General features: G+C 34.8%; 1 protein-coding gene across 12 annotated transcripts in view; it reads left to right on the forward strand.

The window, feature by feature from the left end:
• Positions 1-15,986, forward strand: part of ANKS1B (ankyrin repeat and sterile alpha motif domain containing 1B) — a 1,113,728-nt gene that overhangs the window by 119,176 nt on the left and 978,566 nt on the right. For all 12 annotated transcript variants that reach the window (XM_046012089.1, XM_046012090.1, XM_046012088.1 and 9 more), the window contains exon 2: positions 14,966-15,046. In XM_046012089.1, coding sequence (XP_045868045.1) covers positions 14,966-15,046 — 81 coding nt within the window. The remainder of the gene's footprint in view (positions 1-14,965; positions 15,047-15,986) is intronic.

The following is a 15,986-nucleotide window of genomic DNA, read 5'->3' on the forward strand; positions in this document are numbered from 1 at the left end:
AAATACAAAGAAAACTCCAGAAAGTAGTAAATTACTAAGTAAACAAACAAGTCGTGAATAAATGACTCATTTGGTAGATGTTTGATAAAAATAATGCTAACTATATCTTTGGATATGACAATAAAATAGATTCATCTAGGCAAACCTGAAGAAAAAAATAATACAGAACATTAGGAATGAAAATGGTGATAGCATTGTGAGTACAGAAGATAATAGATATAAAAATATATCTAGTTTTTAATCAGTAAATTAGAAAACAAATGGAAATAATTGACTTCCTAGAAAAATGTCAGTTACAGATTGATGCATGTCTAAGGTGACTGTATTGAAAAATCAATAACCATAAACACACTGGAAAATTTTAGGCTGTACTCCACAGAAGTGCTAGTCCTAGGTTATTTTACATGTTCTTTCAAATTTTCTAGTGATAATTTAATTTCTAGATTAGTTGATTTATTCTGGAGATTAGAAAAAGACAGAAAACCCTTCAGTTTACCTACTCTGATACCAAAACTGAAATGAAAGAGGTAAGAAAACTGGAGACCAATTTTACATATGAATAAGGATGCAAAATCCTAAATTATAAATAGCAATCCAGGATTATATTTAAACATATATAGCATGGGAGACAAACTTAATTCCAGGAGCATAGAGATGATTCTTACCAGGAATTGAATATGTTAATGTATTAAAAGGGAAAACCTATATGATCCTGAATTATACCCTAAACAAATTTAACAAACAGTAAGAACATTCTGGATTACTTTTTCTATAGAAACAATGATTAGTATGTATTAGGCACTGATCTAGCACTCTACATGGACTATCTAATGTAATCTTCCTAACAACCCTATGAAGTAGCTAGTACTCATTTGCTTATTTTATATAGATAAGGAAACTGAGGCACAGAGTGGGTACCTAATCCTACCAAGGTCATGCAGTTACAGATGGAACCAGCATCTGAACCTCGCAGTTTGAATCCTAAGTCTGTGTTTTTTTTTTTTTATCTGTTATGCTATTCTTTGTCTTTTTGTTCATATGAAAAAACAAATGCTTACTTAATGTCAAAAGGTATCCAATAGCAAATATCATATTAAATGGTATAAAATTCATGAACAAGACAAGAATTATCCTCTCATTATTTTAGTCGTTCTAGTAAATGCAGTTGTTTTAGGGGAGAAAAAAATCCAGGATAAGGGGCATGTGAGTGGTTCATTTGGTTAAGCAACTGCCTTTGGCTCAGGTCATGATCTTGGAGTCTCAGGATTGAGTCCCTCATCAGGCTCCCTGCTCAGCAGGGAGTCTGCTTCTCCCTCTGACTTTCCCCCCTTATGCTCTCTGTCTCAAATAACTAAATAATTAACTAACTAAATAAAATCTTTTAAAAAATCCAGGATAAGGTCAGCTGATTAACAATTCCATCTGTCACCTGAAATCCCCTTGCCATGCAACATAACATAGTCACATACTCCAAGGATTAAGGTATGGAATATTTTTGGGATACTGTTATTCTGCCTACCATAGTAACTTTGGAAATATTGTTATCTAAGAAGAGAATGAGGACAAGAAGAACAATTGCCACCAAAATCAGTGTTAGCATAATAGTGAGAGATTAATCTGCCTTGTCAATTGGTTTATTTTTCATGAAATATATCCAGGTGGAGAAGAAGAGAAGTGAGGGCTGGGAGGAATATGTTTTATACTTTTAGCTCTAGTGACAAAGTTGAAAGTAGGTTGAAATAGATGCTCTAGTTTTCCTCTGTTTTCTTTCTTTCTTTTTTTTTTTTAAAGGAAATGTAGCTTCTTTTCTTTCTTTCTTTTTTTTTTTTTTAAAGATTTTATTTATTTCCTTTACAGACAGAGTTCACAAGTAGGCAGAGAGGCAGGCAGAGAAAGGGGAAGAAGCAGACTCCCTGCTGACCAGAGAGCCCGATGTGGGACTCAATCCCAGGTCCCTGGGATCATGACCTGAGCTGAAGGCAAGCTCTTAACTGATGGAGCCACCTAGGCACCCCTAACTGGAAATTTTATTTTATTTATTTTTTTAAGATTTTATTTATTTACTTGACAGACAGAGATCACAAGTAGGCAGAGAGGCAGGCAGAGAGAGAGGAAGGGAAGCAGGCTCCCCGCCGAGCAGAGAGCCCGATGTGGGTCTGGATCCTAGGACCCTGGGATCATGACCTGAGCCAAAGGCAGAGGCTTTAACCCACTGAGCCACCCAGGCGCCCCCTAACTGGAAATTTTAAATGTACATGTATGGTCGCACTATTTTAGACACATTTGATCCACATGAGATGCTTCTAGTGATAATAGAAGCTCATGATAATAAAATTATATCATCACTGTGGAGATTAGAGCTTAGAGTGCTCCAAATCATGTTTACGTCTGTCCAGTTCATCCAAAAATGGAATCAGTCTGTTAAGATGTTTATTAAGGTGTTCACCCCAAAGATACAAATGTAGTGAGCCAGAGGGGCATCTGCACCCCAATGTTTATAGCAGCAGTGTCCATAATAGTCAAACAATGGAAAGAACCCAGATATCCATCGACACATGAATGGATAAATGTAGTATATGCAATGGAATACTACTCAGCCATTTAAAAAATGAAGTCTTGCCATTTGCAACAAGGTGGATGGAACTAGAGGGTATTATGCTAAGCAAAATAAGTCAGTTAGAGAGTGACAATTGTCCTATGATCTCACTCATATGTGGAAGTTAAGAAAACAGGGTCAGAGAGGAAGGAAGGAAAAAATAAAACAAGACAAAATCAGAGAGGAAGACAAAACATAAGAGACTCTTAACTGTAGGAAACAAACTGAAGGTTGCTGGGAGGGAGGGGGATGGGAGGATGGGGTAATTTGGTGATGGACATTAAGAAGGTCATGTGATGTAATGAACACTGGGTATTATATAAGACTGATGAATCACTGAACTCTACTTCTGAGACTAATAATATACTATATGTTAATTAATTGAATGTACATTTAAAAAGAACAGCTGAAACAGTCTTATGTTGCTCGTGGATATTTCCCATAAGTTGGTAGAGGGTGTAATGATCAATATGTGGAATAGCGTGCCTAAGTTTTATTTGCTATACTTGTGAAAACTGGCCCAAGAAACTCAGGTTTACAGTTTATTTATGAGTAGTCTTCTCTAATATATGAAAGCTCTAACTCATGAATGTCCTGGTTATTTGAAAGCTCTATAGAAAACCCATTTTGTTTATGTTTGTCCTAAAACATAGTAATCCAGTTTGTTGCACATTAAATCTATGGTAATAGGGGATCTCCAGTTGGCTCAGAGCATTCATCCTGGGCAAGAATTCCCACAAACAGAATTTAAAATATTGACAAGTAAGTACAGGAGGCAGAATTGAGTGCATTTTATACTAACACCAAAGATCTATAAATTTCCCTTTTTGGGAATACGTAATAAGCATTTACAACTACTTAGAAACTTTTGAATTTTGTAAAACAGATTTATGTTAATATGGGTCTTCTTTTTGAATTTGAGATTATCATTGATAAATGAGGAGCACAGTGCAAAAAGTTGGAATGAAGTAGACATTAGCATGAAGCTTAAGCTTTTAAACAAGTTTTATTTTTTAAGTTAAATTTTTAGTTAGAATCTCGGGGTCTGGCTTATCTGTAGTGTTTCAAATATGTGTGAATGTGCTGTGGATACATGGATATGTGCCTACAGGCTCTGTCAATAGGTGCAGTCAAATATATTTACATATATGCTAAAATTCTATGCTAAACCTCCTTGTTTAAAAAAAGATTACATGTATCCACATCCATTCTATTTAGGAAAGCAGACATGCACTAGAGAGTTCTATTCATGCTATTATAATTTTTGTTTCTTTCTGATAATGGGGAACTGAGAATGGAATGGTAAATCAAATCTATGGACCCTGGATCTTATTTTAGTTATAAATATCAGTATCTTCCCTTATTAACAGTTTATTTATTTTTAAAGATTTATTTGAGAGGGAGAGTGAACACGTGCATGTGAGTGGGTGTAAGGGCTAAGGGATGAGAGAGAGGGAGAGAGAAAATCTCAAGAAGACTACTTGCTGAGCACAGAGCTCTGCATGGGGCTCAATCTCATGATCCTGAGACAATGACCTGAGCCGAAATTAAGAGTTGGATGCTTAACCCATGGAACCATCCATGTGCTTCACCCTTATTAGCTATTTATAAGGTTCCATAACAACACACAGGGCATTTTAGAAATAGTTTGAGCTAATTTACAATATTTTCTCATTTCTTTTCCATCCTTTGCTGAGGTATTCCTGAGTAACATAGTGTTCTAGTTAAGTTTAAATGAATCCTGACTTTCCCCAAAAGACACCACTGCCCTTCGCAGTTCTCTCTAATGGAAATATCTCATCATCCATGCATTTCATCCATGGTAGAAACTTCATTCTTTTGCTCTTATCCTATCTTATGCATGCCTTCTCCCATATTTTTTATTTTAGACATATCTATTTGATTTCCTCCCTCTTCTCTTTCTACCACTTTGTCTACATTAGTTCGGATTTCTTTGTTCTTTCCTTGACATATTAGCCTGACTCCTGCCAACAATGTGTTCACTCTGTTCACCTTCCAACTGTCACAAGAACTCTTTCTGAAACACTGATCTGATTATCTTTCTGATGCTTTGTGTCTTTCTGATAACCCTTTTAACTCCAGGTTGCTTGCAGAATAAAGACTAAGTTTCTTGACATGTTATAAGGCTCTTCAAAATCTGGAGTAAACCTGTGTTTTCTCCCCTTGTATTTTATTGCCTTTTGTTTTTCTTTGAAGGTGAATACGTAATAATCTTGACTCTTCAGATATTTCAGAGGTGAATGTTGTATTTTTGCATGCATTTTTCTATTTTAATGTAAATCTTATACAATGGAAATAATAATGTGTGGATATAAATGGCTTAATACATGTACAACATTAGGATATTAACAATATTCTGCAATTTTCTTTTTTCACTTAATATGTTGGGTTAACTCTCAACTTCTATATGTAGAGACCAGACTTACTTAATTTGGTAGATGTTATTCCACGGTATAGGTGAAACTTAATTTTTCCCTTTTTGACAGGCATTCACAAACTTTCTTTTTTATAGTATTAAAATTATATGATAACTGGTTTTCTATCTGTGGTCTTCATATTAGTACTCTTATTTCATAGGCATCTAGAGTAATTTGCAGAAAAAAATTGTGAAACAAGTAACAATGAGAAGATCTGTGTCCCCCCAATTATAAATAATACTAAAAAATACAAATCTGGTGCCAGAATAGAGAAATGAAGGAATACAAGAAAACCCATAAAATAGATCAGTAATGCATATTAGAGTTTACTCTAAGATAAAGTTCATATTTAAAAGATGTAAGAAAAGGAAAAATCATTCAGTAAACAGTCCTGAAAAATGTTTTAATGACTATCGTATACCACTTGGTATTCCTTCCCTCAAATTTGCCTGTTATCTTGTAGTCCAGAGAGCATGAGTTTTTTAATCCATTCCAGAGAATAACTCCCATTCTGCTGTTCCAAGAAGAGAAGGGAATCTGTGAATCTAACTGATTTAGATTTTCAACTGATGTTGTTGCTTATTTCAGTATTCCATTTTTTAAAAATTTTTGAGTAGTGTTCCATTGTATGGATGTGTCACTATTTATCCATTCATCTATTAATGAACATTTGAGTTATTTCAGTTTTGGACTACTGTAAATAGTAGCTTTATGAATATTTCTGTATAAATCTTTGTGTGGACATGTGCTGTCATTTCTCTTGACTAAATACCTAGTGGAATTGCTGACTGTATAGTAGTTATATGTTTAAATTTTTAAGAAACTGCCAAATTATTATCCTGAAGTGGTTGGTACTATTTTATGTGCCTACCTGCAGTTTGTGAGGGTTGTAGTCGATTTAAATTACACTGTCAACATTGTGAAGTCTTTTTGATCATGGCCATTTTAATAGATATGACTAGTGTCTCATACTTTCAATTTACATTTCTCTAAAGACAAATGATGTTGAGTTTCTTTTCATGTTTTTTACTTGCAATCTGTATATCTACTTCGTTGCAGTATTTGCTTCAAATCTTTTGCTCACTTTTTTTCTCATTAGATTGTTGGTATTATTATTAGTGTATTTTAGGATTTCTTATCTGGATTAAAGAATATATGGGAAGTGTGACTTGCAAATGTTTTCTCTTAGTTCATTTCCTTTTTATTCTCTTAATGGTGTCTTTGAAGAGCAGAAATTCTTAAATTTGGTCAAGTTTTAGTTTGTGTGATTTTCTTGTAGGGTATTTTGATGTTCTATAAAAAAATCTTTGCTTAACCTAAGGGCACAAAATTTTCTCACAATATTTCCTGTAGAAGTTCTGTGGTTTTAAGTTTTGCTTTTAAATATATGATTCCTTTTAATTTTTTACGTTAATTTATTTTGGCCTAAGGATATCCATTTGTTTCAGCACAATTTTTTGAATTCTTCAATGAATTGCAATTGTGCCTTTGTCAAAAATCAATCACATATATGTATAGGTTTAAATGTACTGTATTCCTCCATTCTGTTCCATTGATTTATCTTTAATATTATACCGTCTCTCTTATTTACCATATTGTGCCTTTGTCAAAAATCAATCACATATATGTATATGTTTAAATGTACTGTATTCCTCCATTCTGTTCCATTGATTTATCTTTAATATTATACCGTCTCTCTTATTTACCATATAGTTTCATCATAGTCTTAAAATCAGGTAGTGTAAGTCTCCAACTTTGTTCTTTTTCAAAGTTATTTTGGCTCGTTGAGGTCCTTTCTGTTTCCATATGAATTTCAAAATCAGTTAGTTTCTACAAAACAAGATTTCTGGGATTTTGATTAAATTACATTGACTCTCAGGATCAATTTTTAAAAAATGAACATCGTAACAGTATTGAGTCTTCTGATTTATGAACTTGATATTATCTCATCATTTGTTTAATGATTTGTTTAATGATCATTTGTCTAATTCCTTTCAGTATCATGTTTACACATCTTTTGTCAGATTTATCCCTAAGCATTTCATCTTTTTCATGCTATTGTAATGGTATTTTTTATGTTGATAGTATCATTTGCTCGACAAATATTTATTGAATATTTAATGAGAAAAAAGAAGTGGACTGGGAAACATTTGCTATAATATTTATTGTTTTGTACAGCACTCTTCTACCCTCTGGGAAATAATCCTTTCATGTAAATGGTCTTCGTAGAGGCTGCCAATCAAGATAACCCACCCTCTTGACCATAGGTTTGGACACACCATCCAAGCCAATCAGAATCCTTCTACAAGCTTTTCGAATACTTGGGCAAGTGAGTGGTAGAAGGAAGAAGATAGTTCCTCTCCAGGCAATGAACTATTAGGATCCCTATCCTGGACAGTCCATATGACTCCCAAATCTGTATCTCTGTCTCTAATCTCTCCTTTCTCCCCTGGAATCTTTTTTTTTTTCTCCCAGAGGTAGAGGTCAGTGATTCTTCAGTCTTATATAATACCCAGTGCTCATGTAAATGATATTTTAAAACAAAACTTTGATTTCTGATTGTTCTTTCCTGGCATGTAGAAATACAGTTGCTATTTATATTTTGAGTTGTATCTTACACCTCTGCTTAAACACACTTTATTTGGTTGTATGTTTTTTGGAGAAAAATTTCTTTTTTGAAAATGTTTTGTCTTGAGTAATTTTATATTTATAGGAGTATTGCAAACATAGGTCAGAGAATTCCCTGTACTTTTCACACAATTTCCCTAATTAAACACAAATTTTAATTTTAGTGTTTTTTTTTTTGTAGGTTTTTTTGGTAGGTTTTCTATCTATATACATGGTTATGTTATTTTCAAATAAAGAGATTTTTCTTCTTTCTTTACAATCTTGATGCTTTTTATTTCTTGTAATTGCTTTTCTACCCACTACTTTGGTCAGAATCTCTGGTGTATTTCTTGGGGGTTTTAGCTCTGGGTATAGTATGCTTGATGGTGGTACATGATATAATTAAGTTTTCTAAGCCTCTCCCCTTCTTCAGGGTTGTCTGGGATGGAATCTGTTGAGGATGGGAGGTTCTCAGTGTATTGAGGGATTGAGTTGGGTAGGAACTACCCAGCAGCAGAGGGGCTCTCTTTTTTTCTCACATTCATCCATTCTGAGTCTTTTTTTGTGTATGGTGTAAGAAAATGGTCTAGTTTCTTCTGCATGTGGCTATCCAATTTTCCCAACATCATTTGTTGAAGACACTGTCTTTTTCCATTGGATATTCTTTCCTGCTTTGTCTAAGATTAGTTGACAATAGAGTTGGGTGTCCATTTCTGGGTTCTCTATTCAGTACCATTGATCTGTATGTCTTTTATGTGCCAGTACCATTCTGCCTTGATGATCACAGCTTTGTAATAGAGCTTAAAGTCAGGCATTGTGATGTCCCCAGCTTTGTTTTTTGTCTTTTTTTTTTATTTTCAGCATTCCTTTGGCTATTTGTGGTCTTTTCTGGTTCTATGCAAATTTTAGCATTATTTGTCCCAGCTCTGAGAAAAATGTCGATGGTATTTTGATAGGGATTGCGCTGAGTGTATAGATTGCTCTGGGTAGCACAGACATTTTAACATTATTTCTTCTTCCGGTCTATGAGCATGGAATGTTTTTGCATTTCATTGTGTCTTCTTCAATTTCTTTCATGTGCTACATGAGTGTGCTACAGTTTTCTGAGTACAGATCCTTTATCTCCTTGGTTAGGCTTATTCCTAGTTATCTAATGGTTTTGGTGCGATTGTAAATGGGATCGACTCCTTAATATCTTTTCTTCTCATTCTTAGTGTATAAAAATGCAACTGCTTGTTTCTATGATCAGTGTTAGAGAAATTACTGGTTGTGCTCTATTCTAGAATTTTTATGGTTTCAGATCTCACATTTAGGCCCTTAATCTATTTTGAGTTTATTTTTGTATACAATGTAAGAAAGTGGTCCATTTTCACTCTTTCACATGTAGCTGTCCAGTTTTTCTAACACCAATTTGTCGAAGAGAATGTCTTTTTCTCATTGCATATTTTTCACTTATCAAAGATGGACTTCATAGTTGTATTTTTTAAAATTAATTTAGTTTTAAATTTAGAGATTTAAACTTTAATCTTAAATTTAAAGATTTTTATTGATTTAATATTTGACAGAGAGGCAGCGAGAGAGGGAACACAAGGTGGGGAGTGGGAGAGGGAGAAGCAGGCTTCCCGCCGAGCAGGGAGCTGATTTGGCATTGGATCTCAGGACTCCAGAATCATCACCCGAGCTGAAGGCAGACACTTAACCAACTGAGCCATCCAGGTGACTCAGTACCATAATGTTTTTTGATTATTACGGCTTTGTAATACAAGTTAAAGTCTGTAATTTTGATTCTTCCAGATTTTTCCTTTTTCAAGTTTGCTTTGGCTATCCAGGGTGTTTTGTGTTTCCATACAAATTTTAGTATTGTTTGTTCTAGTTCTGTGAAAAATTTTGTTGGTATTTTGATTGACATGGATTGCATTAAATGTCTAGGTTGCTTTGGGTACTTCAAACATTTTAACAATATTTGTTCTTCCAGTCCATAAGCATGGAATGTCTTTCCATTTCTTTGTGCCATCTTCAATTTTATGTGTTAAGGTATGTTCCCTTTAAACCTGCTTTGTTAAGGGTTTTTATCATGAATGGATGTTGTAATTTGTGAGATGCTTTTTCTACATCTATTTAAAGGATTGTATGGTTTTTATCCTTTCTCTTATTGATGTGATGTATCATGTTGATTGATTTGTGAATACTGGACCACCGTTGCATCCTGGGAATAAATCCCATCTGATGATGGTGAATAATGTTTTTACTGGATTATTAGATTCAGCTTGCAATATTTTGTTGAGAATTTTTGCATCAATGCTCATCAAAGATACTGGCACATAATCCTCTTTTTTGGTAATGTCTTCATCTGATTTTGGTATCAGGGTAATATTGGCCCCTTAGAATGAATTTGGAAGCTTTCCTTCCCCTTAATTTTTGGGATAGTTTGAGAAGAACAGGTATTAATTCTCCTTTCAGTGTTCTGTAGAAATAGCCTGTGAAGCTGTCTGGTCCTGGACTTTGTTTGTTGGGAGTTTTTGATTACCAGTTTGATTTCATTGTTGGTAATCAATCTGTTTAAAATTTCTATTTCTTCCTGCTTCAGTTTTGGTGAATTATATGTTTCCAGAAATTTACCCATTTTTTCTAGTTTGTCCAATTTTTTGGTATATCATTTTCCATAATATTCTCTTATAGTCCTTTGTACTTCCATGGTGTCTGTTACTTCTTTTCTTTCGTTTGTGATTTTGTTTATTTGAGCTTTTTTTTTGATGAATCTTACAAAAGGTTTATCAATTTTTTAATCTTTTCAAAGAACTATCTCCTGGTTTCATTGATCTTTCCATTGCTTCTTTTAGTTTCTATATCATACATTTCTGCTCTACTTCTTATTTCTTTCCTTCTTCTGGTTTTAGGTTTTGTTTGATCTTCTTTTTCTAGCTGCTTTAAGTATAAGGTTAGGTTGTTTATTTGAGAATTTTCTTTTTTTTTTTGAGTTAAGCCTGTATTGCTATAAATTTTCCTCTTTGTGCCATTTTTCCTGCATCCTAGAGATTTTGTATAATTGTGTTTTCATTTTCAGTTTTTCTCGTAGTATTTTTTTCTTGTTTGATTTCTTGTTTGATTCATTCATTGTTTAATAGCATGTTATTAAATGTCCACATATTTGTTCTCTTTCCAGATTTTTTCTTGAGGTTGATTTCTAGTTTCATAGTGTTGTCCTCAGAAAAGATGCATGGTGGGACACCTGGGTAGCTCAGTTGGTTGGGTGTCTGCTTTTGTCTCGGGTCATGATCCCAGGGTCCTGGATCCAGTCCCACATTGGGATCCTTGCTCAGTGGGGAGCCTGCTTCTCCCTCTATCTGCTGCTCCCCCTGCTTGCTCTCTCTCTCTGACAAATGGATAAATAAAAAAAAGAAAAAAAAAGAAGAAAAGATGCATGAGGAGACTTTGATCTTTTTGTATTTATTGAGACTTGTTTTGTAGCCTACTGTATATGTATTCTGGAAGATGTTTCATGTACACTTGAAAAGAATGTGTATTCTGCTATTTTAGAATTGAGTATTCTGTGTTTATTTGTTAAATCCGTCTGGTCCAGTGTGTCATTCAAAGACATAATTTCCTTGTTAATATTCTGTTTGGATGATCTGTCCATTGACAAAAATGGAATGTTAAAGTCCCCTACTGTTATTGTATTACTACGAATTAGTTCCTTTGTGTTTGTTATTAACTGTTTTATGTATTTGGTTGCTATCACATTGGGTGCATGAATACTTAAAATTTTTATACCTTCTTGTTGGGTTGTCCCCTTTATGATTTTATGCTGTCTTTTTCTCTCATTCAGTCTTTGTTGTTGTTGTTTTTTTTTTTTTTTTTTTAAGAATTTATCCATTTGAGAGAGGTAGAATGAGAGAGCGTGAGAGGGGAGAAGGTCAGAGGGAGAAGCAGACTCACAGTGGAGCTGGGAGCCTGATGCGGGACTTGATCCTGGGACTCTGGGATCATGACCTGAGCCGAAGGCAGTGGTTTAACCAATTGAGCCACCCAGGTGCCCCCAGTGTTTGTTTTAATGTCTGTTTTGCCTGATATAAGTATTGGTACCCCAACTTTTGGCATCCATTTGCATGATAAACATTTCTCTGTCCCATCACTTTCAATATGCATGTCTTTAGGTTTAAAATGAGTCTCTTGTAAAGCAGCACATAGATTGGTCTTATTTTTTAATCTACTCTGTCACTATATATCTTTGGAGCAGTTAGTCCATTTACATTCAATGTAATTATTGATACACTTTTATTGCCATTTTGTTACTCATTCTCTGTCACTTGTTCTGTTACTTTGTTAGTTGTTTTTGTAGTTTTCTCTGCTCCTTTCTCTCTCGCTCTTTTTCATGGTTTTCTAGCTTTTTTTTTTTTTTAGTTAGATAGATTCCTTTCTCTTTATTCTGTGCATATCTATTATTGGCTTTTGATTTTTGATACCATTAGGCTTGTGTATAACTTCTTCATATAATAGTCTATATGAAATTGATGGTCACTTATGTTTGAACCCATTCTTTGCTCTTTTCCCTAGTACATTTTCTGTATATGGTATCATATTTTACAGCCTTTTATTTTGTGAATCCCTTAGCTGATTTTTACAGATAGTTTATACTGTTTTTGAGTTTTTTACTTTTTAGACTTTTACTTATGGTCTTTCATTTATATTCAGAGTCACCTTTAACACTTCATGTAGTGCTGGTTTAGTGATCATGATCATGAACTCCTTTAGTTTAAATGGGTGTTCTGTTTTATTTTTGTTGTTTGTTTTTTCTTTCTTTCTTTTTTTTTTTTTTTTTTTTTTGTCTGAGAAACTCTTTATCTCTCCTTCTGTTCTGAATGATAGTCTTGCTAGATAAAGTATTCTTGACTGCAGATTTTTCCCTTTCAGCACTTTGAATATATTATGTTACTCCCTTCTGGCTTCAAAAATCTGCTGATAGCCTTATGGGGTTTCCCTTGTATGTAACTGTCTTATTTTCTCTTACTGCTTTTAAATTTTTTTCTTTATAACTGATTTTTGCCCTTTTAATTATTATGTGTCATGGTGTGGACCCCTTTGGGTTGATTTTGTTGGGGAATTCTGTGTCTCCTAGATCTGATTATCTGTTGCTTTGCCCAGATCAGGGAACTTTTCAGCTATTATTTCTTTAGATACACTTTCTGCTTTCTTTATTTTTCCTGGAATCCCTATATTACAAATGTTATTATGCTTTTGGGGGTCCCTGAGTTCCCTAAGTCTACTCTCATTTTGCATAGTTCCCCCCCAACCTGCTCAACTTGATTACTTTCCATTAATTTGTTTTTCAGGTTGCTAATTCATTCCTCTGCATCCTCTAGCCTGCTATTTATTCTACTGAGTGTATTTTCAATTTCAATTATTGTGTTCTCCATCTCTGATTGATTTGTTTTAGCTCTGTGTTGAGGGTCTCACTAATGTCCTTTACTCTTCTCATCCAGTGATTATCTTTATGATTACTACTTTAAATTTTCTTTTCAGGATATTATGTACATTCTGCTTATGTCTATTTCTATGATTTTGTCTTTCTTCATTTTGGACATATTCTTTTGCCTCCTCATTTAACCTAACTTTCTGTCTGTTTCTCTGTGTTAGGAAAATCAGCTAGTCTATTGCTCTTGAAAATAGTGGGCAGGGCATGTACTTTTAATAAAGTGGCACCTGTCCTTCTCCACAGGGGACGTGTAAACATGGCAGAGCTCCAGTCTGGCAGGGGCACTCCACAGTGTGTGCAGGTGGGGGTTGCAGTTTTAACAATACCAGTATCCTCCATGGGAGGTCGGGAAACACATTGTTGGTAAAATTTGTACTGATCTTCTGGTGGAGGGAAACTGCTGTCTCTGGACTGAGGCAAGTGTGGTTGGAGGGGACAGGATGTAGTGTAAGCATGTTAAATGAGTGCCTGCACTCTGCTTGTTCCCACAGGTGACTGTGTGATTATTCTGGGGGAGCATGGGAATGAAATGGCACTGCCTCTTTTGTTCCTGGAAAAGTCCCTCAGGAATACTGAGATCACTAATTAACTCCCCTTCTGTGCACCCCATGTGTTTTTCTAACTGCTGCTTCTAAGCTACATCTCTGAGGACTGTTTGCTGTGCTGTTTCTTTAAGGCAGAAACTCAGTTTCCTTTCACCTTTTGGGCTCTCCCAGAGCCCAGCTTCTGATTTTAAAGTTCTAAGCTTCAAGTCCTGTTGGTTGTAAGAACTCACAAAATGTGGTTCCTTTGATTTTTCAAAGCTAGGTGCTGAGGGGATTCTTTGTGTAGGCTTCCCAGTATGATAGTCTATTTTTCATCCCTCTATGTGCCTATGACTCCCTTCTTCTGGCAGCCAGACCCAGGGGGGTTTTAGCTCCTCACGGCATCTCTGCCCTTCCTACCCTCTTCTATGTTGTCTCTCCTTGACATTTAGGTGTGGAGTTTGTTCTGCCAATCTTCGGATTGTTTCCTAGATTATTTGCACTGATGTGAGTGTTACCTAGTATCTGTGAGAGAAGGTAAATTTAGGGTCCTCTTCTACCATCTTCCCTGGAGATCTCTAGACCTTAGTTTTTATGCATTTAATATTGTCAAGAGTGCCAGATAAAATGATTTTTTTGATCTAGTTCTTGAAAAGTGGCTTTTAGTGCCTTATGTTTTCAAAAGCTAAAAATAGTTTCTGTGATCAAGTAGTGATCAACATAAAATAGACTATTTTGTGTAGTTATATTGTCTTCAAAATATGTTGTAAAATATTTTCAAAACTATTATAATCTTCTTGTGGTTTACACTAGTCCAGATCTTCAATTATAGTTTCAAGTATGAAATACTGATTTTCTTGGTAGTATTTGAACCATAAGAAGAGTTCGTATTTTTCCCATAAGGCAGAAATATCTTTTAACTTATATAAATCTCTGACATCTCAGAAGGATTGTGTTAAAATGGAGGAGGTGTCATAAATCTTTATTCCTTGGTATAGAATATAGTAGCTGAGTGTTAATTTCTTCCAATATTTAAGTATTTATATAAAGTAATAGGGAATTTTTGGATTCAGGTTTTTAATACATGACAGTAATCCTAAATTCACTAATAATTTCTGAAGGTGGTTATATTCCCTAATAATTTCCTTACATCAAATAAATGAAGTTATTGTTCCAAGGAGAATGCATTAAAGATGGCATTCATTTTTACATGACTAGAATTTTCTTATGCAACATGCTGCTGGCTATGGGACTATGAGGCTTCTTTTTGTTTTTCAAAGCATGATTCTGCTTAACTGTTAACTCTGTGCTTGTGCTTTATTTGCAGCATCTGGCGAGGCCCCAATGTGAACTGCACAGACAGTTCGGGTTACACTGCTTTACACCATGCAGCCTTAAATGGACATAAGTAAGTGCTACTTATTTGGATTAGAAACCCGATGTATTTAGTTACATGTGATGAAGTTAATTATGTTGATGATACCTCTCTCATGCTGCCAGGAGTCTCCTGGGCTTAGGTGAATTTGGAGAGGCACTAGGTGGCAACACTCACAATTTAAACTTGGTAGGAATGTTGCTGTGGATTGTTATGTGCAGAGTATAAGCCAAGAGAATTATTCTAAAATAGTCAAATAACATGCAAGGAGAATGAAAAAAGTGACAGGACGTGTTAGTTATGTGTAGCTTTCAGGGAGTAATGAGATAAAATCAATTAGTAACACCACCCTACCTTTTTTGGGTATTTTTATCTAACATGGGGAGTATTCCCCAAAAATAAAATCTTAGTAGGTTCTTACTTTGAATATGAGCCACTTCAAAATCCTTCAAATTTAGGTAACATGCTTTTCCTTTGTCATTCAAGATAGTCTTTCTGGTTTTAAATTTCTTTAACCTATGGAATTATGTTTCAATAGTGTGATAGCTATAGTATGGACAGTGAAAGAATGTGTAAACATAGCCATCATTTCTTTTCTAGTGTTTTACCTGGTTACCTCATGGTTTACTGACAAAATATGAGGAGTCTGAATGATTCAGATGTTCCATCCTCCCCCATCAGAAGGAAAGGGACACTTTTCATATCTCCTTTTCCTTTCTGTTTTTCCTTTGCTCTAAAGATCCAAATTATTAGTCTTCCCAGACTTGGAACATTTCATTTTACTTTTACTTCAGTTTTTTAAAGATTTATTTATTTTAATAAGAGAGAGAGAGTGTGTGTGTGTGCGTGCACATGCCAGGGGAAGGAAGAGAATCTTCAAGCAGACTTCTCACTGAGCGCAAACCCTGACTTAGGGCCCAGTCCCATGACCCATGAGATCATGATCTGAGCCAAAACCGAAAGTTGGATGCTT

This window comes from Meles meles, chromosome 7, assembly GCF_922984935.1.
Source record: "Meles meles chromosome 7, mMelMel3.1 paternal haplotype, whole genome shotgun sequence".
Taxonomy (NCBI): domain Eukaryota; kingdom Metazoa; phylum Chordata; class Mammalia; order Carnivora; family Mustelidae; genus Meles; species Meles meles.